Genomic DNA, 24,631 nt, shown 5'->3' with positions numbered 1-24,631 from the left:
CTATAGCAGAGGAAAGTCCGTGGAGTGCACAGATCGAGAAGGCAAGTGAAATCACGACGTCTTGTCCGGAGGGTACGTGCTTGGGCGACGAGGGGCGGCAACTGGCCGATGGGATGCATCTACCGGTGGGTTCCGTGGGTTGCGGGGAGAATTACGCCACCGTTGGATCCCACGAAGGCGCCGGTCCGTGCGGCCCCTCACTGGCGCCTCTTCAGGGGGTAAACACCAGGTACCAGCAGGCCGACGACGCCGACGCCGGGGGAGGTGGTGGCGAAATGAGCGAGGGTGCCGCCGTCGGCGAGCTTTGGTGGACCGAAAGACTCGTCGGCGAGGCACAAGCTGAACATCCTGGTGAATTAGTTCGAACAGGTTCGTATTCTTTCTAATATGGCTACCGAAAAAAGGTATCGTTGATTGGTCGAAACGTTTGACGTCATTTTCAATTCGAACGAGCGGGAAAGCGGCGTATAGAATGGAAATTTCGTCGCAACGCGAATTCATCGCGCGAATTAAAAAAGAACGATAATATTTTTAAAAAGTTTTCAAGTATCGCTTTTCGTAGATTTTTCGTAGAGAAGAAAAGTGATAAACATTTGTCATAGTTTGTGATAAGAATATAGTTACGATATTAATTTTTAAACAAGTATAAAAAAGTAGGTTAAAAAAGTAGGGTTAGGTATCTATACATCACTAGTCGTATATCTCTATTTCTATTCTCTCAACAAAAACGTTGAACGTTTTTATATTTTTACAGGATCACCATATTTTCTCTGCAGTCAATTGCCAACACATTGGAGATCCAACAAAACGCTTCCAGTTGCGTTCAAAGTTGTCGCTCTGGGCGAAGTCGTCGATGGAACATTGGTGACAGTACGAGCGGGTAATGATGAAAACTGTTGCGCCGAACTAAGGAATTCCACCACGTTGATGAAGAACCAAGTCGCCAAATTCAACGATTTAAGGTTCGTCGGAAGAAGTGGTAGGGGTAAGTGTTTAAAATAATTATTCGTTTATTATTAAAATTATTACTCGTTTTACCAATAATTATTTATTATTGGGTATCAAAGGCATACTATTTCTTTCTTCTTCTCCTCATTCTAAAATAAACAAATTACAAAATAGTCAAAACATATATATTTGATTAATTTTGCTTTATACCGTTACATTGTTACACAACGGCGACGCAAAAAGTTAAAGTTAAACGTAAACATTTTGGCAAAGTATTATATCTATTTTAAAAGATATTAGAATCGGATTTCAATCCGAAGATATTCAATTCGATGATCAAAGCTCGAGACAAGCCATTAAACGAGCCAATAGAGATAGTTAGTTTTGAGGTTTCGAGTGTCATCGTCAGTGGCATGTCGCTTTGTAAGTCGTTGAAAAAGCAGCCAGTAAATTATCTGTACAAGAGAGGCACGTACCGTGATTTCGAACCCCCTAAAAGCACGGTTATTGTAATCATCATCGTCATCAACTGGCCTCAACCCCGCTTGACTCGTCTCTCGCTTTTAAACCCTCCGCATCCGCGAGTTCCCTCGCATCCCGCCGCCCCCAGAGTCATTACTCGATGTCCGCCGGTAGCCCCGACCTAGCATCCGAAACAACTGGCCGTTAATCAGAAATCATCGTTCGTCGGCCGGAGAGGAAGGGGCTAAGTCTCGAAAATCAAGCGAATCCGTTCGATGTTCGCGTTTTTTCTCGAAAAGAAAAAAAAAAAAAAAAAAAAAAAAAGAAAAAAAAAAAATAAAGAAGAATATAAAAATCCAATCCATCCGGAAACGAGTGTAAAGAAAGGTGAGGCGGCGAGGGCCGCGTTTTTAATTAGCGAGCGTAAATATCTTCTTTTACGTTATTTGCGCGTTATTAGTTAATTCACACTTGGCGAAACCGCAATCGTTAAACTGCTTTAAAAGGTATAGATTAAGCTTGAATACAGAAATTAAATCGCGCCGGCCGCGAACAAAGTTACACGTATCAACCGGGAACCGGGGCTTTTAATAAATGATTTCCAAACGGATCGATCGACCGACAGCTTTTTAAATAATTCGTTTTTGCGCCGATTAAGTCGTAGATTTGCGTGCGGCACGTCGATCAGCTACGATTATCTACGGGCCGCCAGGTGAACCCATCCGGTCCTACAAATGCATTTTGCACCCCACGCATCGTACGATGCATTTATGAATTAACGAGCCGGACTGCTCGCGTTGGAACTGCACGTCCGTCGATAGCATCATCTATGTTTCATTCCATTTCATCATGAAGTGCAGGGTCAGCGAGGTTCCATCCACCTCCTGACACCGGATACGCTATCCCCGAAATCAATTAGCGAAAGGGACACGTCCCTCGCCGAAATCCTTCGATCCCTTTGTCCAGTTTTTGGTATTTTTTTTTTTTGTTTTTCCTGTTTTTTTTTTTTTTTTGTTTTTTTTTTCCCCTGTTTCACTATCTCTCCTCGATAATCCGTAATACTCAATTTCGACGATTGACCAAACCACCCTCGTACCAGCCGCGACCGGCCAGTCGACCTATCCTCCTATCATCGAGATTTTGTTTCCGCGACTTATTAATTTGATTGAATCCTACCGCACCGCTTCGATTCCCCTCGATATTGCCGATTCGTCCAAGAAATTCGATGGAAAATTCGAAACTTCGAAATCTCCCTCTTCCCCCATAGCTTCTCCTTCCCTCTCCTTCAAAGCGTGTCAATAGAGAGACAGAGCAGAGAGCGGAGAGTTGCCGTTTTGTTGCGAAGAAAGGGGGAAAAAAGAAAAGAAGAAGAAAAGTAACGGGGAATGGAAATGAAAAACGAAAATGAAAGAATGAAAGAAGTTCGGAAGGAAGCGGGATAAGATTGGGCTTGCACAAGGAGGGTTGAAGTACGAGCTAGGTGGAGAGGAAAGATGTTTACAATTATCACCTTCCGTGAAGATGGATCGGCGATGGTAAACTGGAGGTAAAAGGAAAAGGGAGATGGGACGGTGGTGGCGGATCAAAGGGTGAGGAAGAGAGAGAGAGAGAGAGAGAGAGAGAGAGAGAGAGAGANGAGGGGCTTTGGACGGGGAAGGGGGGCGTTCCGTGATCGTCGGGACCGAGGCAGGCCCGTGCCTATAATTAGTAATATACCGCAGTCTATATCGACACGGGTGAAATTACCACCGATAGTAATTATTTGACAATTGCAGAGACATCCTGTTGCGAGACTCGGGATCGGGACCTTCGTCCCCGTTCCACCGAACCCTTCGTTTTCCATCCCAACTTGCCGCTCTGCCTCTCCTACTACTTGGAGAGAGGAGCAGCCGGCCACCTCGCCCCCTTCTCCCTCTCTCCCACCCCCTCCCCCTCGCTCCCTGGTGCCACGAGTATTAACGGACGGTTTCGAGTGGTTTCGGATGGTTGTGTGGGCGGTTTGGGATGGCGTTCATCTCATCCTCGGCACCGTTCGAAACGCACCGACACATCGAAACAAGCCGGAGTCGCGGCGGATAACCGGCGATGTGGTGCACGTTATATATATATATATATATATATAGGTGGCACATACGCGTGGCCCGGTTTTGTCCGTCTGTCCGTCCGTCCGTTCGTCGTTTCGCGAATGCACAGCCTGGGTGTCCTGTCTCTGCAGATGACCGTTCCCATCATCGAGTATTAACCGCAGGTCCGGCCAGTCGGTGGGGGAAATCGGCTGTGCGGCATTATTAGCCCCAAATGCGATGGACTCGGAGAAGGATGGCGGGAAAGGGGTGGTCGGGTGTCGTGCGCGAATTCCCTTCCTATGATCGCTTACGATACGACGGTCACCGAGCCACGGCACAGCTTCCTCTTCTCTCTCTCTCTCTCTCTCTCTCTCTCTGTTTCCCAGATTTTATTCCGTCCGCGAACGAGAGAGGAGAGGAGCAGAATTCTCGAGGAACGCGGGGATCAAGGGGGTAGGAGACGCTAATTCAGAAGAGGGATGACGAAGAGAAGGAAGAATATCCGGTCGATGAACCGCGCGATTATCGAAGCCGCGGTCGTAAAAGCGAAAAGACAAGCGTGTAATTGCTGTGGAGCTAGGGCCGATCGATTCGGCTAATCGATTTTAAAACGGAAGTCGGAAAGAGGGGAGCGATGCGATGCGCGTGATTTTTGGTGTTCCGAAACGAGCCACTTTGCGCTAGACCGAAATGATGACGATAACAAGGATGTAATGACGGGCGCGAGAGCGACAGCATCGCGGCTGAGAGGGTGGTGGAATGGGGGCGGAGGTCGAGCGGCGGCTCGCGGGGGGAGGGAGGGAGAGGGCACGCTATAACTAGGATATAACGCCGTGCCTCTGTGCAGTCAGTTGCAGCTCCCGGGGGTGGCGGGGTTGGGGGTGTTTGATGCCGGTTATCATGTTGACAGACACAGCGAGGTGGACCAGGGTGCACCAAGGGGAGACAATTACAAATCGTTGACGTTTACGCCAACACAAACGACTATATGTCCGCGACACGTTAGATATCCTCTCTTTAACGCGAACCGACCGATCTTCTTCGTATTTGTCCATCGATCGATCCATCTCGCGCTCCAGATATCTCTCCCCTCCAATTTCGTCCCATCCTTCCCCTCCTTCCAATTTTTCCCCTCCCATAAAAAAGGGACGAGCGAAAGGAACGAGGAGGAGAGAAAGAAATCGCGACGCTTTGGCACTCTCTTCCTTCTTCCCTATCCACCCTACCCTACCCACTCACCTACCTACCTACCTACCTACCTGAGAAGCATTCATCTATTTTTAAGTGGTACCGAATCGTGCCGACACAAAGTAACCGGAGGGGGAGGAAGGCTCGATGGCTATAATAATCCGGTTGACTTTTTACCGGTCGAAAGAGACAAGGGGGTTTGTTCCGTTGGAAGACAGCAGACAGGCGGCGGAATTACCGAATGCATATTAGCGAGCGTTTAAGAGAGCGTAGTCAATCTCTGCGACGGACGTTTATGGAGAGGGAATTAATATACCGAACCTTCAACTTCGAGACCTTGGTCGGTGATATACGCACACCGGTGCTCCACCCTCCGAACGTCCTCTTCTCCTCGTTCCCTCTTCTCCTCGGCCCGCGCGGACGCTCTCTCAAGACACTCGCGGTCTCCGCTCGAAACCGAACGGAGGTGAACGTAATTGCGGGAGGACGAGATCGTAAACTATTTAGATCGCGATTCGGTCGACCGCAGTCTACGGGCTGTGTCGCAAAATTCATTCGCCCCGAAACTCGATCGATAAATGATAAATCGATGATCTTCCTCGATTTGGGGGAGGGGGAAATTGGAGAGGGGGGGATAAATATCTTCTCCCCTCCACCTCGATACGGATTTTTCGATTTAATTAGAGACGTGTTTTCAGGGAAGAGCTTCAGCATCACCATCACGGTGTCGACGACGCCTCCCCAAGTGGCCACGTACACGAGAGCCATCAAGGTGACCGTGGACGGACCCAGAGAGCCCCGATCCAAAACGAGTGAGTAGATCAAACACTTTCCATCCTCTGGTGGACCATGGATCGCGAGATCTATCCGCGGCCACCGGCTGCTACTATCCCGTCGATTCCCTGAAAATGTACCGATAATTCAACGAAAGTCCCTATACGCGGTAATGGGAAGTCATTACAGAGCAGATGGTGCGCGATGATGCAGTGGTCGATGTGCGTACCGCGCGTATGCGTGTTTTGGGTTAGCTATTCGCCAACCCCCGCTACACGGACAATGCTTTTACCAGCACACCGCCGCGTGAAAAGTAATCCACTTACCGTAATATACTATGAAAACCTCCAAAAATATCCGTTAATTATCGATGCTTGACCATGCTTAATAACCGGTGTGTCGTATCATGCGTATTTGCCATACCGACGGATTCAACCTGCAAATAGTAATACCGAAACCGTTCCATCCTTTCACGATTTTTTCTTTTTTCCTTTTTTTTTTTTTTTTTTTTTAGAATTTTTAGAGTAGAAAGCGTTAAAAAGTTTCCCTCCTCCTCCTCCTCCTCCTCCGGAGTATTCCTCTCCGAGGAAAGGTTCTTTTCTCGAGATTCATCCTACTTTTTTGGGCCGAGGGATTAATTTATTCGTTTTCGACACGTACCGCGGAGGATAGGGGATCAGATGGGGGAAGGACATGGGGGCGGAAAGCTTTTAAAAAATTACCGCATATTGAATATTTGGAAACCGCGAGGATAACTCGATACCGAAGCGAAAATACCAGGGCAATAATGAAATATTTAATTTCGTCGAAGCTGGAAAAATCGTCGTTTATATTCAAACTTTAGCAGTTTTTTTAGATTATCAATTCACCGGTTTCGCATAATGGATCCACAAAACGTAAATTTATTTACATATAATAAATATTTGTCGACGAAATACGTCTCTGCCCATGCGTCGAGAAAAGAGAGAGAATTCGAAAAACGCGGAACAATTGTCCCGGCTTAAGCGAGTACCACCAATTTCGAGTTCCGTTCGTAGGAAAAAAAAAAAAAAAAAAAAAAAAAAAAAAATGCCTGTTATTTCGATATCAGATTAATAGCCGCTGCGGAGTCGACCACGAATACGGCAGCTTTTTGCGGACGTTTCGCATTTGTTGTATAAAGTATTGATAGACGTAGGACGATGCGTGCCCACCGGTCTCGCAGATTTTTTTTTTTTTTTCCCCTCCCCTCCCCTCCCTTCCCGTTTTTGTTTTTTCGAAATGGACCAACGTGATTGATTTTTCTAACATTTTTATCGTTCGCTCCGGTTCCGCGGGCCGGCAACGATCGATAAACGCGAGTTACGCGCGAATCTATCGTTACAATCCATCCCTCCCCTCCTCCCTCCCCTTTTTACGACGATCATCGCAAAATCGTTCGTAGGATATTTCCGATCGATCGAAAATTTGTTCGCGAAGGACATACGTATACGATAGAATTTCAAGCTATTTACCCGTTAATACGGGGAAAACTTGACAGTGCTTTGCGCGAGATGGACGTTTGTGTTTTGTGTTTCTGTGTATGAAAAAAATCAAAGCAAGCAAATTGATGTTTTTTTTTTTCCCGTCCACGTAACCAATGGAAATCAACGGGATATCAAAATATCGCTAATGCCGTGAAATAAAAAAAAAAAAAAAAAAAAAAAAAGAAAAAAAGAAAAACGCGAATCGAGTTCGGTCAGCTTAGACGAATACTCCCGATACGAAGATGATTCGACCGATTCGTTCTACAGCCACGTTTCGTTCGATCATCGCGAAGAAGAATTTTCGAGTTTTCGAAGTCGATTTCGAAATCTCTTCTCTCTCGAGGACGAGGATTCCGTGGCGGGCGGGAGAAGAAATGGAGGGCACGCATCACGACATATTGCATACACGAGTTTCGGACAGCGATGGCGTGCCTCCTCGCTGGCGGCCCGGCCACGCACCACGGACAATCCATGTAAACGACCAAGCGTGTACGGGAGCCGTCGGGCGAAACAACCGGCGCTCTCATTGTCCTCGCTTGCGAACGATGCGAGCCACGGCCGCTCACCAGACACCTGCCGGCTATCATTATTGCGTGGATAATCGGGCGAGCTTTTTGTTATCGGGAATCACCACCCCTCGCCCCGTTTCTCGACCCGCCCCGGCTGTTCGCCCGGTAATCGCGCAATTTTTCCAATTCACCGGCCCGTCGTCGCGTGTAAATACCGAAAACTCGGCCACCGGACGGCGCGCGACCGGGCTAACGGACTTCCAAGGCCGAGAACTTCTTCGAAACCAACCAAGTCGCCTTACAACGCGGTCCAGAATCTTATTCTTCTTCCTTGCCAAAAATCGACCGAGGATCGTAGGCAAGAAAATTATTTAATACGCGTGTTTCGATATTGGCCATTAATATAATTAATAAGTTTTCGTTGATCGAGGTCAAAGGATGTCTAACATAATAATTAGTAATAGTTCTCAGTGATAATCTCGTCGAGGCCAATACGAGCCACCATGATACGAATTCGTTTAGATTATTAGAATTAGAATTAGACGGCACGCGACCGGGATAACGGACTTCCAAGATCGAGAATTTCTTCGAAACCAAGTCGCCTTACACTTCAAACGCAATCCTTCCACAGAATCTTATTCTTCTTCCTTGTCAAAAATCGGCCGAGGATCGAGGGCAAGGAAATTATTTAATGCGCGTGTTTTGTTTAATTCGAAGTTGATGTTCGAACGCATTGTGTCGATATTGGCCATCAATATAGGTTTTCGTTGATCGAGGTCAAAGGATGTCTAACGTAATAATTACGTTATCGTTCTCGTCGAGGCCAATACGAGCTACCACAATTCGTTTCGATTGTTAGACTTAGAATTAGACGGCGCGCGTGGAACGAAGGGAGACGATGATGCGAAGTGGCCGGCGGCAGGCCTAGTTTTCTCTCGGTTGGTCGGAAAACCATTGCTCGATCGGATCCGGAAACAGAGAACGAGTCGAAAGGGAGGGAGGGAGGGAGGGAGGGACACGCGAATCGGTTGGAAACGAACGGAGAAAAGGGAGTTGCGAAACAAAGTGGCTACCGGGTATCCATCACTGCGGCCGAAAATCATCGAAACGGTCCCCGGGAAAACAATATCGATAGATCGGCCGCTGTCAGTCAAACGTTGAAATTGAATTTGCTTGCCCGGTAATTGTTCCGCGTTTGGTATTTCGATTAGAGACAAGAATGCACCGCGCGCCGTGCCCCTATCTCTCTCTCTCTCTCTCTCGAAATTATTTTCCGTATCCTCCGTAGGAAAAGCTTGGAATCCCCATACGTGTATTTCGAAATTATGTATTTCGAAAAAAGAAAAAATCCTATCCACAATCGGAGCGGGACACTTTCGATCCGATTAAGATCGATCGAGGATGCTCGATCTTCGAGATCGTCGAAGAATTTTACATGGATCGAGAGAGAAAGCCGTCCATCGAAATCTCTTCGTCCATAGCTGATTGGACGAAGAAAGAATTGGAAGGAATGTTTGAAGCTTCGACGAAGATTCTCGTTTCTAACTTTTGCGAGGGGAAGGGGAAAGGGATCGCGAATTCAGGATCAAGAGATTATTTTGCCGTTGTTTCCGCGGGAGAAACGATGTTTCTTTGCAGCGAACGAGAAAGAGAGAGAGAGAAGATCGGAGCAAAATTGTCGAAACGGCCTGGCGGAGGCCGTCGGTGGCGCGGCGTCAAGGAGGACGTAAGACGAGCGGAGGGAGGGGCCCGTTATTAGAGAGGAGGAAAAAAGCCGCGCTATTTCCGTCCTCCGGGGCTGCCACACTTTGATTAGATAAGCCCACCACTCGTGCTGCGGAGATTGGAATTATTCTTCTCTCTCTCCCTCCCTCCCTCCCTCCCTCCCTCCCTCTCTCTCTCTCTCATTCTCTCCGTCCTCTCTGCCTCACCACGTTCAACGAAGGTGTTATATCACGATCGTTCTTGTTCATTGTAATTAACCGCCTTTCCGCTTCTAGATTCGGATAGCAGGTACGTTCTCAGATATCCCGTTGCGCGGCTCGACGACGCGATAGCCAATCCCCGATAATTTCACGTTTTCATTCGAATAATATCAACATAGTTTTTCGCTTCGACTCGTCCATTTTCGATTCGTCTACTTCACTAGTAGCTAAGAGAGAGAGAGAGAGAGAGAGAGAGATACGAAAAATCCCTTTCCTTTATCGTCTTTAACTCGCTCCATTCTTCCACTTTGCTCCCGTTCGTGGAGTTCGAAGCTTCGCCCCGAAAAGAGCGATTCTACCGATACGTTTGGGGAGGAAGAGGGGAGGGAGAGGGAGAGGGAGAGAGGGGGGGGGCATTACGAGCGTCCGGTACGTGAGAAGTCGTGGGATCCGGTCGTGGAGCCGAACGCGGTGCTCCCTCGTTTCTTGGGCCTCGTGTACGGGCGAGGAATCGTGGTAGTCGGTAGCGAGGAATAATCTTGTAGGCATCGGTTGCCGCACCGGAGCTGACCATCTGGGCTCACCGACAATTTCGTGCAGTTTGCGGTCGAACTTTATTTGTCGTTCGCCCTCGTGGCCCGAGTCTCTCCTCTGCTGTTTTCCCTCTTCCTTCCCTTCGCCCCTCCCCCGCCCTTACGAATAACAATTTGCGCCTCGCGGCTCCCCATTCTTACCTTCCTCTACCTCTTACCGAGGGCCCGTTTCCGAGGGGAACAGGGAGGGGGGAGTGCTCCACTTCTTTCGATCGACGACCACGTCTTCCTCTCCTCCTCCTCCTCCTCCTCTCCTTTCGCCTGTTCGATGGAAGAAGGAATCGTCGTTTTTCTTTTTATCTTTTTATTTTCTTTTTTTTGAGGAAGAGGAGGAGGAGGAAAAGTAGAAAAATTAGGATTCGACTCGGTCGTTTCGGGGATGAAAAAAAGACGGAGGCGGTGATTTTGCCACCGAATGTCATGTACAATGTGATTACGTAAGCAATCGAGGGTATACGCGTGGCGCGTAATGCGCATTCGCCGTATAAACGATGCACACGCATATTGCGTATCCTCCCCAATAGAGGAATCGCCGGTGTCCGGTGTGTGCACTGTGCGGATACTCTCCTACTATTCGGAGGAGGGAGATGGAACGCGCGAGGAATGCTATTGAAGTCGATCGAGGCGCATAGCAGCTCGAGTTTCTTAATTATCCCTCTCTATATCGGCCTAATTGCACAAACATTTGCTCCCTCCTTATCGGGCCCGATTCGCCATTCGGAAGGCTAGGCTTTTTTTTTCACGAACTCGGCTCTGCTCGAAGCTAATCCACTCACAGAGGAAAAGGAAAAGGCTGGTAACGGATAAGAAAAATAGGACGAAGAGAAAGCGGAGGGGAAGAGAGAACGGTTGGTTTATTTTGCAGGGCAGACTCACATCCCCGGATTGGCGCGGGTTCCCGCGCTTCCCCGTGTTCCCGGCTTGACCCGAGGGACTTTCCCCGACGCGCCAAGCCCGTTCACTCCCTACCTTCGGGACTCGGAGCCGTACAGGAGGAATAAGCATCACGTCGGCAACAACGTCACCGCGAATTCGGTTAGCGGTGCCTGCACCAACCCCAACAACACCGACCCGACCGCATCGCCTGCTTCGAGCGCGCACCTCGGGCCAAACAGCGGCTCCTCGGCTCATCAGGATTGCTACAAGCACAGCCCTCAGCACGGTGGTGAGTTAATCCATTCTCGCGCTCTATCCCGCTTCCTTTTGCGAAATTCCATTCGAGGAATCGAATCTTAATTAATTTTCTGGAAAGTCGATTCGATTCGATTCGATTCGATTCGATTCGGTTGTAAGATTGAGAAGATTCGTCGCGTCGTTTCGTTTTCGATTCCGACAGCGGATATCGGCGTGTTACGACGATGCTTCGCTCGTATCCTATCCTCGTGGCTCGTGGAGCGGCTGTGAAACTACGCGCAAACCCCACCCACCCCCTTCTCCTCGATCGCGGGGAGGGGAGGCGAGGATGGCGAGGGATCTGGAAGGGGAGGGAGGGATCCGCCGTTTCGCGAGGTAATAGTTTCATACCTCGTTCCGGCTCTGCACCCTCTAATTCAACGTAATAACGACATTCAACCTGCCGTTTCCATCTCTTCTCCCGCTGATCTCCAACACGATCCACCCGTTGTTGTCTCTCCAGCACGAGGCCGAAACTGTCCTCTCGCTCTCGCTCTCTCTCTCTCTCTCTCTCTCTCTCTCCGGCCGAAAGATGATTTAGCCGGGGAGAGGGTAAGAGAGGGGAGGGAGGGAACGAGATCGGTATTTCTCCCGGTGTTTTATCATCGTCGTAAAACGCGATCATGGATCCCGGATGGATCCTATTAAATACGGTTAAAAATTCAGCAAACTGGATTAAATCGAGATTTGACGAGAACGTTTCGAGGCCGTCGAGGTGGTACGGTTTCGATGATCGAAGATGCGAAAAAAGGCGGGAAACTCGGGGGTGGGAGGGGAGCCACTTTATTTCTGCATGGCATCGTCTCGCATCAGCGGTCTCGACCTGATCAAAGTTAAGTAGACGCGCCCCTGGCTGGCAAGACCTCTTTGAAGCTACGTTGCGGTTTCTCTTTGCCCTAATCTCTCTTCTCTCTTCGTCCCTCCTCCTCCCCTCTCCCTGCCTTCTCTCCGCCCGATCGGCCCAACTTTGTCGCACCCGTGTCACCTTCCCGGATCGCCCGACCATTCTAATTACCTCGTCCAAACTCCCTCTCTCTCTCTCTCTCTCTTCTTTGATCAACGCGAGATACTCGAGATTCCGTCTTTTCATTTGCGAAATCGATTAGAAATTTTCAAAATTCGATTGCATTTTCACATGAATGGAAACGATCGAGGCGAGACGATGCCTCGGTTTATCGGTCACCCATTCATCTCTTCTTCTTTCTCTTCCTCCTCCTCTTCCATTTCTTCTTCTTCTTCTTCTTCTTCTTTTTCGCGTTCCGTGTCTACTTCGCGCCTAATGAGCGGATCCAAGGGCCGAATGGGCACACGTACGAATGAGCGCAGAGAGGGAGTGCGAAATGATGAGCGTCGGTGGATGCAATTTTCCCCCTCCTTTTCTCTCTCCTCCTCTCTCTCTCTCCTTCTCTCTCGCCCCGTGTTTTCGAGGCAAGCCAGCACCGGATTCAGAGTTCCCCTTCTGAATTTACAATCGGTACAAGAGACTCGTGCACTCACGTACCGCTCACGTGCACGTCTGCGTAATACCAGGGATCGATCGATCGCTTCTCGATCGATCGAGAGCTGGATCCATGTTGTTTTTGCCGCTCGATCCACCGACTCCTCCTTTTGTCTCGGGCTCGGTTCGCTTGCGATGCCGTTGTAGACGTTGTTGAATCGACCATCCCCCCCTTCCCCCTCCTTCTCCCATCTTCGTAATCTTCTTCTTCTTTCGTTTCGCCTCTCCTTCTCCGCCACTGTTCTCTCTCTCTCTCTCTCTCTCCTCCACCTCCTCCTCCTCGGTGATTGCTCTCTAAATCTCGCCTACATGATCTCGCTCGAGATCGGCCGGCACCGTTTACATCCCATGAATCGCATCGGGCGAACCCTTTACTCGATCTCGTCCCCTTATTCACTCGCCTTCCATCCGCTCCTCCTCGAAACGAAATTTGTCGGCAAAAATGCGAAGGGAAAACGACGCTGCGAGAGACAAAAGCGCGACACTGGCGAAGGTTTTTTTGCAAGGAAAGGAAGAAGAAAAGAAAGGGGGTAGCGAGCGTTACTCCTATCTGTTATAATATAACCGTGTCCGTTTCTCTTTTGCCCGAAGCCTCATCTCGAGTCGTGATCGGGGTAATAAGCCGGTGGCAAGCGGGCCCGAGTGGCCGAAGAGGAGGGGGGGGTGTGGTGCGCGGGGAATTGAAGGAGGAGGAGAGTTGCTCTCTCGAGACGAAACGAAACGAAACGAAACGAAACGAAACGAAACGAAACGAAACGAAACGAGAGAAGGAGAAAATAGAAACGACAGGAGAGATGCCGGGCGGCGACCGACCACGTGGTAGGGGTAAGGATGCTGATTATGGGGTGTCAAACAATCACGCTGATTGTATATTCCTCCTCTCTCTCTCTCTCTCTCTCTCTCTCTCTGTCTGTCTATCTCTATCTCCGCGTTTACTCGCAGCGTAACCCGAAAGCGATGGATCTGTCTTGTTTCCTCGCTCGGCTGCACCTTCCCCGTAGAACATCCGTGGCGTAAAAATTTTTCCAGTCGCGGAAACAAATTACAGAGAATAGAATTTTCTATTTTATCGGAAAGAAGGGGAAAAAAAAGAAACTGCGAATTCGTCGAATATTTCTAACGATAATCTTTCTTATCGAAAGAAAAGGAAAATTAACTCTCTCTCTCTCTCTCTCTCTCTCTCTCCATTTATTAATGATAATTGGCCAGCGAAGAGAGGATTCACAATTTCGCGATTCCCACGTGACCACGCGGAGAGGAGAACGCGGCTTACCTTTCCGTCCCGTCTCCTTCCCTTTTCCTCCACCTACCGATGATTGTCAGTGTTTTCTTTACCCGTGGACGTGGATTTTGTCCGACTGAGGGAGAGAGAGAGAGAGAGAGGGAAGGCTTTAATGGAAGGCTTACAGTGCGTGCTTGTACGGAATCATTTACTCGTTCCTCGGTTGGGAATTTTAGTTAAACGGTACTCTCCGCTACCAGAAGAGAAGAAAAAAGAAGAGAGAGAGAGGGATCTTTGTCGTTTAATGTCAAGCTGCGGCCGGATTCGCGTAGAATTTCATCTGGAAAGTCTTGCCATTCCCTCGTATACACGCGCAACTTCTTTTTAATCCTCGCGGCTGGTATCACGTGTGGTTGATTAAATTTCTCTGCCGGCGTCGCCGCCTTCGCAGCGTCTGAGGTCTCTCCCTCCTCGGAGGGAGGAGAGTGAGGGAACGGGTTCAAGGGTGTAGCCTTTCTTAAGGGGTGCGAGAGAGGGAGCAAGTTTGCAGGCAATTAGGAAAGTGTCACATACACTCCTTTCGCGAGTCTCCCCTCCCCCTGCAACACGCCAACCCCTATCATACTCTATCACCCGGGTTATTAACGCGCAAGCTTAAACTTGTTGCCAATTCGCAAAGGATCCGTGACACGCGGGAGGAGGAAAAGGAAAAGGAGGAGAACGCGTGCGATCACCGAAACCGCCCTTAAAACTACTTCTATCTTCCTTCCGTTCGTTCCAAGGAGGGAGGGCGGTATTTTCCAGATTTTTCGGAACGATAACGACTCTCCCTGTTATCTAAAGCGACGGGTAGTGTCCCCTTCCGAGCGAGGGAAACGAGGCTTCGATGCCCGCCGAAATGACGAACGCGACCGCAGAACTTAATTAAACTCGTAAATCCGCCGTTCCGCGACGTCCACGACGACTATCGTTTCGCGCACCGTTTCGTATACGCACTTATTTCCCTCCGATCCGTTCCGACCAATCGCGCCCCTCCCCCTTCCTTCTCGCGGTAAACTTATCTCTGGACGCGAGTATTTTCGAAGTGTTTTTCAAAAAAGAAAAGAAAAGAGAAAAGAGGCGCTTATCGGGGCGAGGGATCGTCGGCTTCCCTCGAAGGCGAAGAATTTTGTGAGATCCGTCCGGGTGCGGTGCTCGCAGCGAAGTTTATCGGTCGGGTGTCGGTTTATCGCGTATCCTGGTGGCACGACATCCTTCGTGTCCGTCCAATCAGGCGCGCACTTGGCGGACGACTCAAGGAAACCCGTGCGGTGGCCAAGACCGCGATAATAACCGAGGCGAATCGAGCTCGTTTCCACGTATTTCCACGAATCTGGCCGAGGATCTAGACGATGCTTTCCGGAGATAGCGCGGGAATCGGTTCGCTTTCGTCTCCTCGGTCTCATCGAGCGAACGATTTATAACGTTTTCGAAGATGGACAAGTTCGATATTTCCTTGTCTCGATGTTTCGAGATTCGTGGGAAGAGAGAGGGAGAGGAAGAGTATCTAGGATGAGATGGACGAGTTTTGGCACGACTACTCTTGGGAGGAGGGTGGATTGAATTCGAGCACCCTTCGTTCGAACGCATCCACGCTTTTCCCACGACGATCCCGCTGCTGATGGTGCACCCTCCCCCGAAACGGAAAAAAATATCGGTTGGTGGCAATTTCAAGTTGGAAACGTTTGGGGAAAGATGCGCGCGAAAGGATAAATTTTCCATCCTCGAGAACGAAATGGACGAAGATGAAGAATTTTTTTTTCTTTCCGTTTCCTCGAGTGAACCCGTTCGACGGAACGAAAGTATATGCATCTCGAGGAATAAAATGGAATGGGTGGTCGGCCGAAAATCGAGGCGTTCGGCAATCAGGATACTCGTTCGAATCGATTTGCGAGATGATCGAGGGACAATCTCGAGAGCAAATCGATCGAGGTCGGATCCGCCGGCTCGAAACGTCGAAAGAATCGAGGCGGACGAGCGAAGCGAGAAAGCGGTTCACGATCCAGAGGATCCCGGTTCCCGAGATCGTCATCCTACCGAAACATCGGGGCAAAAACTCTCGAAAATCTCGGCGGATAAAAAGACGGCCGGTTTTTTGCGATAATAAGCGGCCACGCCGAGCCGAGCGAAGAAACGGAAAACTGCTCTCTTCTTGGCCAACTTGTCGCAGCGTTTTACCATTAACGGTCGTTTATTTGGAGCAACTTCTTTTGCTCCTTCCTAAGGTAGAGAAAAAGAAAAAGGGGAGGGGAGGGAAAAAAGGAAAAGAAAAAGTAGTCGAGATTTCTTTCCAGGATTATCTCATTGTGTCGAGTGTTTTTCGATTCTCAGGAGAGAAATTGTCGAAGCATTGCATTCCGAGAGAAGCAAATTTTGCGTTCTCTTCATCCTTTTGTATCGCTTTGATCTTTCACGATGTTTAAGCAAATTTTCATTGGCATCAAGTTTTCTTCTCTCGAGATTATATCTCGAGATTATATGAGAAAATTACATATATCTATATTCAAGAAATACAGGAAGAAATTTTGGTGAAAAGTATGTTAAATGTTCCTCGCTTCATTCCGGATTCGGAATCTCGTTACTCGGACAAATCGTGAAAATGACGTTGCCTTCTTTCGCGAAGAAGAATTCAAAGATTCCAAACACGCGACCGATTATCATATTATCCCCACAATTCTTTCTCGAGTTTAATCTTGTTAAATTCTTTCCCATCCTAAGTTCTAGAAAAGAATTGCGACGCAAAAAAGATAAATTCGCGAAAGAATATGAGAAATATTCTGTCCCGTAAGAGACAGTAGTAACACAAGAGACGGTATCGCAACGCCCTCCTCTGGATCTCTGGTTGAAATGCAGCCATTTCCGTGACCAAGTCTCCGTGCAAAGACCACCCGCCGCGTTTCCCGCCCCTTTTCTCCACTCTTGTCACACGATTTCCAGAAGAAGAAATTCCAGAAATCTCGTAAACCTCGACGACTCTCCTCCCGATACGAAATGCAAAAAAAATCGTAACATTTCATCGAGTACATAGTTTATCCTGAATCGCGAGATGGGGAAGAAGAAAAGTAGTAGAAATTGAATGAAAGAAGGGAGAAGAAGCACTGGAATGAATGGTGAAACGGAAGTACTGGCAAGGTAAACGAATTAGGATCGAAAGGAAGCCCGTACCGGCCCCCTCCCTTTTTTTTCGTACACAAAATTCCTGTACACGTATATCGCCGGTACATTGAATCGTGTTCAAAGAGAGAGAGAGAGAGGGAAGAAGAGCATCGAAGGAGAAAAAATAGGGAATAAATCTTGGGAGAAGAGGAGAGGAGAGGAGGTGGAGAGGCAGTTACGTGATCCACGCTCGAGAGGGCACGGGATCTTCGTCCTGATCTCTCTCTTTCTCTCTTTCGAGTTCCTCTCGTTTTACCTGGGCACGATTTTGGTCCTCTTCTCCACGTTTTTCCTCTCCTTTATTAGATAGTGATAGAACGATACCGAAAATTGAGTTACATTCGAGGAGCGTGAAAGTGTAAAGTGTTAAAGGATTCTTCTTAAGGAGACTTGGGAGAGATGGACGTTTCCCTCGTTTCACGACAAAGTTTCGATCATATACGTTCGATTCACGAACCACGACGACAGATATATAAATTCGAAAATGGAACGGTTCAGAGAGAGAGGTGGAAAAGAGAATAGAAGAGAGGGAATAAAACGATCGATTTCGGATTCGTCGTGGAGCAACGTCCGGTTTTTCTTTACCCTGACTTGCTCTTTTATCAATCGGGAACATAATTGATCGGCGATCAAGCAGCCCGATCGAACCGTGATCAATCGATTAAACGATCGCTTTCGTTCAACTCTCTCGCGATCTCTCCTTTCTACTCCTTTCTACCTTCGTAGAAGCTTCGCAAGACGCGTCGTAAGACTGTATTTGTTTATTTTCTCCCGTGGAAGGAAGGATCGAAACGCAACATATAACGGGGGACAAATTGAATGAACGGAGGAGGAGGAGCAGCGGTTGAAAGGATCTCTCCTCCTCGGCTCGCACGCGATCCTCTCCTCTTCTTTGGAGAACTGTCCGGGAATATAATCGACGTTCCTTCAAATTTTCTGTCGCCCTTTCCACCGTGCGCTAAAAGTAGCAAGGCAATTATACGGAAAAGGAAGAGAGAGAGAGAGAGAGGCTAGAAAAACTCTCGCGTGTCTGGCGAGAGATTGGAAGGCGCGTGAATTTCCGGGGCGCGTCGATCACGGCTCCCTCTCCCATTCATGCTCTTCATTCACCCTCGAAATTACGGCGGCGCTCGTGGAAGGGGGGAGGGGGCCAGAATGAAAGTTGTTGGCCGAAAGTTGTTCTCCTGAAAGGCGAAAGGGAGGGGGGAAGGGACGAAGAGGAAACGAGAACAGAGATCTTTTTCTTCCCCAAAAGGGGGGAAAGGAGCAGTCGACACCGGCTACCTCGAAGCTCGGAGAAGAGCATCTCCATTGTTCGTTTCGAAATTGCCGCGATGCGTGCGTGCGTGCGAAACGCGCTCTCTTCTGCGGCCGGGCGTTAAACAGATTTCCTCCTTTCAGGGGGATTGTGGGGGGTCGGGGGAGGGAGAGATGAATGGGAAATGACGAAGGAACGAGAAACGCAGCTCAACGAAATTAGCGGCGATGGGCATTGAAACCGTCGTCGAAAGGGATCGGATCGCCTACTTCTCGGAGATTGACGAACCGTGAATCGTTCGAATTCGGAGGAGGAGGAGAAGCAGGAGGAGGATTCGTTTCGTACTTATCAATCGATCCACGGTTTTATGATATGTTATTATATTTTCTCACGTGTTTCTGTGAGAATTGTGCGATTCCTTTTTCTTCTTCTTTCTTTTCCTTTTTCTTTCCTTCTTTCTTTCCTTCCTTCTTTCTTTCCTTCTTTCTCTCTTTCTTTCCTTCTTTCTTTCCTTCTTTTCTTTCTTCTTTCTTTCTTTCTTTCCTTCTTTCCTTCTTTTTTTCCTTCTTTCCTTCTTTCCTTCTTTCCTTCTTTCTTTCTTTCCTTCCTTCTTTCTTTCCTTCTTTTCTTCCTTCTTTCTTTCTTTCTTTCCTTCTTTCCTTTCTTCTTTCTTTCTTTCCTTCTTTCTTTTCTTCCTTCTTTCTTTCCTTTTTTCTTTCTTTCTTTTCTTCTTTCTTTTCTTCTTTCCTTCTTTCTTTCCTTCTTTTCTTCCTTCTTTCTTTCTTTCTTTCCTTCTTTCCTCCTTTTTTTCCTTCTTTCTTTCTTTCTTTCCTTCTTTCCTTCTTTTTTTCCTTCCTTCTTTCTTTCCTTCTTTCTTTCCTTTCTTCTTTCTTTCTTTCCTTCTTTCTTTCCTTTCGTCCAACTTTCGTCGAAAGGATAAAATTCCAACGCGTTCAACACGTTCCTCCTGGAAGAGAGGAGACGAATCTCGAGTCACACGATGGATCGAAGATCGAATTATCGTTCGGCCGTGTTTTCCGGAGAAACGGAGGAAAGGAAAGGAAAAGAAAGGAAAAGGAGGGGAGATGGTTTTCCTGTTCGATTATCGAGTCGGCAAGGACACCGGCGATCCGACTGGTAGCTCGGGATCCCGAAGTCATCGAGGGAAACACTATCCCCGGGACAGGATACCCGGTGTATAAGAAGAAATCGGTGATGGTAAGCGATACGCGAGGCAACAAGAGTTTCCTGGCCGTTCGTATGCGTAAGACTTCTCTTCTCTCTCTCTCTCTCTCTCTCTCTCTCTTTCTCTCCTCTCTGAGCGTTGTGCCTCTCGATACGTGTCATACACGTACGGTTAGCGTGTGTCGACATTCGTGTCGAGCAAGAATATCGAGACGACGCAATATCGACTTACGTTACACGACCAAACGTGTGCATCTATCTTGGTGGGAAACGAAGCCCCACGGCTTCGTCTGTTCGACGTTCCTCCTAACTTTTCCTTCTCTCTCTCTCTCTCTCTTCTTACACCAAAGGCTGCGACAATCGACGAACGAAATTCTTCTCGAACGATTCCTTCTTCCCCGACGAAGGACTCCCTCCGTTCCAACTTTTGCCGCTCTCGCGAAATTCTTGGCGCGCGTCCGGACGAGTTGGGAACAAGGTGCCCGAAGCAAGGTGAAACGTGTCAAGGACAAGGTATGCTAGGTATCCCGCCACACTTTGGAAGGACGAGTCTCAAAGCGACTCGGCCCGAAAGAACGTCGAAGTATGTCGCGTCGGTTCCGCGTTCACGGAATAGACGCGACGTTTCTCGATCGGTCGGAGGAGGAGGAAAAAGACGAGGTCGAACGTTGGAACGAACGGATAGCGGTAGCTCGAAGCTGGGTGTGGGGCAAAGGGAGATAGATAGAGAGAGAGAGAGAGAGAGAGAGAAAGCGAGAAACGACGAAATGACGGCGGTCGATGGACGGTTCGTTAAGTAGATGGCTGGTCGGGAGACTAAGCACCAAAACCACCTCACTGTGGTTTCACACCCGCAGAGCAACGGACAGAGATCCAGGGAGGGAAGAAGAGAGATACGGAGAGGAGGAAGTAGTAAACAAGTCCGGAGTTCCTTTGGTCAGGACTCGTGCGTCCCTTCCTTCGGTCGGGATGAACGGCGCGATGTTACACCTTGGTGATTTCTTCCAGCCTTCCTTCCTCCTCCTCCTGAATCGGACGCGGGGCGACCGACCGCGGCGCAACGACACCGAGTCGAATCGAGCCGATAATAAATGGTGTATCGACGATGGGAAAGTCTGATACACTTTCCCCCCCTCCCTCCCTCTCTCGCAAATCCTCCCGGTGTCTGCGGTTGAAACTATGAAACTCCACGAAATGTTTCCAAGCGTGGAGATAGTAGGACGATTTCATCTCCGATCCGATCTTATTAGCCGACAAGGTGGGGAAAAAAATCCACGAGTAAGCGATCGAATTTTCACCCGATGTCTCCTTCGCTCTGCTCTCTCTCTCTCTCTCTCTCTCTCCCTCTCTCTGAACCTGGTCTAGCTATGGTTCATAGAACCGGCCGTCTTCCTTGAACGGATCCTCGAAACGAGCCATTATCCAACAGATGGTCGACCCAGTGCGCTCGACCCGCTCCGCTTTGTTTTCTTACCGTTGTTCCGGTAATTGCGGCAAATGCACGGCCATTTTCGGTAATCACCCCCACGCCCCACGGCGGTCCCCTTTGAGAATTCCGAAACGACCTCGACCTTCCTTCCTTCCTTCCTTCCTTCCTTCCTTCCTTCCTTCCTTCCTAGGCCGTAACGACAGTTTTGCCGGAGGACCCTCCACCCCGTGACCTCGATCCAATTTATCTCCTTTTCCATTTGATTTTTTGGAAAACCCTGATCCATAAAGATAGAAAAGTTTCGCGAGATATTTTCAAAGATCTTTCGGTCGGTTGCGGAGTTTGTGCAATTGCGAAATTCGTTTAATCGTTCGCCGGAGGACCCTCCACCCCGTGACCTCGATCCAATTTATCTCCTTTTCCATTTGACTTTTTGGAAAACCCTGATAAAGATAGAAAAGTTTCGCGAGATATTTTCAAAGATCTTTCGGTCGGTTGCGAAGTTTGTTCAATTGCGAAATTCGTTTAATCGTTCGACGGAGGTCGTAAACGTGGGAAGCTCTCGATAATAAAAGACGGCGACACGCGTCAGGACGAGTGTAGAGAGTAAAAACGCTGTACGGGAAGGAGTTTTAAACAGGCCTGGCGATTGACTTCTTCGAGGCCCCCGCCAGGTTAAATAATTTGACTTGGAAGGCTCGCGTAGCGTAAAGGCTTGTCCATAGGTTTACGAGGGAATTAGCAACCGTTAATTACAAAACCGCCGACCGTTTCTTGCGCGCGGCAGCCCCTCGTAATCCAACGCGGGATTACGAAGCGAGTTTCCAGTCCGAGCCAATGGCGAAACCCGTGATTTATCGCCTATTAAAATCGACGGTTTTCTAATCAATTCTCTCTAACGCTTCCCCGCCTTGACCCGAAACGTTCCCTCCCAACGTCGCTTTCCATTTACTTCGCTGCCGAGATGCGATTATAAATTTTCTCGCTTCGGGAACGAGCGAGAAAAAAATTCGAGTCCGAAAAATTTCTCGTTTCATCGAGAAATATTTCTTCTCGCTCTGAGAGAAAATGGAAAGGCTTGTGCGAATAATTTTGTGAAATAATTTCCCAAGAATAAGAATCTTTCCATTGCTGGAAAGTGACGAGAACGAATTGGATAAACTCTTTCATTTTTATTTTTAACCGCCAATAATAGCGCTACTCGTTTAATCATTATCGTTTCCACGTAACTCGAGCGGGAAAAATTTTCGATGAAGAATAATCGACGATATTTCGAAAGTTCCTCCAGAGAAGAAGCAGTTCTTGGAAGCAGTTGAACGACGAGAGCGCGCCCTTGAACGGAGCCGTTGTTCCGTCATCGAGCCGACGACTGTCGAATTACCAATGCTCTCGACCTTTCCACCGTCATATTCCACCTAGTATTCGTCCTAAGCCACGTATGCGTCTCTGTGACACGACTAAGGCAACACCAGCTTCCTTGACCCCTTCCTTTCCTTCCTTCCTTCCTTCCTTCCTTCCTTCCTTCCTTCCTTCCTTCGATTCGACTTTTCGACGTTCTCTGAATTTTTCTTTCTTCTTTTTCGCCTTGGAACGAAGCTAAGACAGAGGGAATAGAGCGGGAAAAAGTGTGGATTGTTTGAAGAAATACTCGAAGGCCAACAGGAAGTAGACTATAGGATTACCGATGTCGAATGAAAGCTGAAACGAGCGATTGAGAGGAAGGATGGGAAAAAAAGAGGAGCGAAATATTATGTGTCGACGCCGATTCTTTTCGTGAAACTTTATTCGCGGGAGAAACGAGGATACGCGTTTCATAACTCCGTAACTCGTGTTCGACCGCTGCTCGTCGCCCGGGGAATAAATGGCGAGCGCGTAAATTTTGCCGAATCATCGAGTGACTCACTCGCTCGCTCATCGGTGCAACATTTTCCTCTCCAATTACTTTTACTCCGACCTGCTATCGCTATAATACTTCAATATATATATATATATATATACATATATTCATCGGACGACGGAAGTCGCGAATAACTCCGCGATAAATATTTCACGAGATGATAATTAATATACATAATTACCTCGCTTTTACACGCGAGGAAAGATCCCTGATATAATAAATAAATCAAGAAAGAGTATTAACGTATCGTTTCCAGCGATAAGTTTTCGACTTCCGGCATGCCTTCACCCGTGAGTCATTTCGATCAATCCGGCGGAGTTAGTCATTCGAAACACCGTTACGCGATACGTGTACCAATTTGTCCGCTCGCTCTTTCCTCCTTTCCTTCTTCCTCCTCTTCGTGTCGATATAATCGCGACAATTGTTGCAGACACGGGTACGGCAGGCAGCGCGGAATGGACTTATCCGTCGGCGGCGCCGTCTTATCCGGCTCCTCCGGTAAGCAGCGGCGGCTCGTTTTCACCGATTCCTGGAGGGGCGTTCTCGTATCCAGGTGAAGCCCTTTCTCATCACCCGACCACGGAGCCGGTACCATTGCCAACTGGTAAGCGGGGGGGGGGAAAAAAAGAAGATTTCGTCCGAAGGAAATCCACGAGTTCGAGGAGGAAACCTTATTCGAGATTCCTCTGAAGATTCCCCTTTCGATCGAAATAAATAATTACGGATCTGTTTTAAATTTTACGTCGTCCTCCGGAAAAAGAGAATCGTTTCGAATTGTTGCAGTTCTGCCGTCGGACACCAGCCAACAGGACACGTACACGCCGAACTGCGTGTCCATGTATCCGAGCCACGGCGCCTCGTCGACCTCGTTGCCCTTGGTTCCCGCGAAGTCGAGCGACCCTGACATCTTCGCGGGGGGCGGGACAGGGAGCGGAAGCCCGGGGAGCTACCACTACGGTTCCTGGACCTCGGGCCCGGCTACGCCTGTCCCCGTCGCCTCGCACAACTACAACCCGAATTACCAGGGCTACTACAACAATCCAAGCCAGAACTACATCAGCCCTGCCCCCATGGTCCTCTACCCCCAGTTGTACAGCACGGTGAACCAGAACCAGATCCACCTGCACCTGCACGGGGACCTGAGCGAGGAGCAGGTGACCATTGCCGGTAGCAATCTGACCATAAGCAGCAACAGGCTGGAGATCGGCGTGATGGGCGAGGAGAACGAGCAGAGGAACGACGTTTGGAGACCTTACTGAGCTCACCTCGCTTCCACCGTGGCGTGGAAACACCGCCGCTTTCTCACTTTGCCAGTGCGAGTTTTGGACCAAGGGCGGAACCGCGTTGTAAATGTGATATCGAGGAAGAAACTTGGTTTTACGAAACTTGGTTTCGGATGGATTGTAGTGGTCTTCTTCTCCTTCTTCTTTTTCTTTTTCTTTTTCTTCTTCTTCTTGGTACGCGAGTGTTACGATTGGGAATCTCCTGGTGGAGAGGACGGCTCTTGCACCGATTCGGGAAAAGTGAACGATTTCAGTGTTCCGTATCCACGGTGTATCCTCCGAGTGGGAAGATAGTCATGTAACATTGTAAATACAGATATTTTCCATGAAATAAAATCTTGCTTGAACAGGTTCCTGAATCCTCTCCCCCTTTAGTTCATCGGATGTCACGATAAGGCAAAGGTTGCTTCGTTCTTGCTTCTGCGTTGTTCAATGTTTCCCGATATTTCGTTCGTTAGCGAGCGAAAAATCGGACGAAAAGGGGTTTGAGACTTTTCCGTTCCGATTCGAGGTGGAATCTT

The 24,631-nt window shown here is 48.6% G+C and overlaps 1 protein-coding gene across 2 annotated transcripts; it reads left to right on the top strand.

Annotated features, from left to right (window-relative positions):
* The first annotated feature begins 105 nt into the window (after positions 1-105).
* Positions 106-24,168, top strand: LOC122711001 (protein lozenge-like). 2 transcript variants are annotated; one of them, XM_043929335.1, is made up of 6 exons: positions 106-369; positions 755-985; positions 5,363-5,476; positions 10,836-11,135; positions 23,258-23,431; positions 23,611-24,168. In XM_043929335.1, the coding sequence occupies exons 1-6, from the start codon at positions 114-116 to the stop codon at positions 24,084-24,086; spliced, it is 1,551 nt and encodes a 516-aa protein (XP_043785270.1). In that variant the 5' UTR covers positions 106-113; the 3' UTR covers positions 24,087-24,168. The 2 variants fall into 2 exon arrangements, with proteins under 2 accessions (XP_043785270.1, XP_043785271.1); XM_043929336.1 differs by lacking the exon at positions 10,836-11,135.
* The last annotated feature ends 463 nt before the right edge of the window (positions 24,169-24,631 follow it).

This window comes from Apis laboriosa, unplaced genomic scaffold, assembly GCF_014066325.1.
Source record: "Apis laboriosa isolate Shangri-la unplaced genomic scaffold, ASM1406632v1 scaffold16_cov148, whole genome shotgun sequence".
NCBI lineage: Eukaryota > Metazoa > Arthropoda > Insecta > Hymenoptera > Apidae > Apis > Apis laboriosa.
The sequence above is the reverse complement of the archived record's forward strand: the minus strand, read 5'-3'. Positions and strand labels throughout refer to the sequence as shown.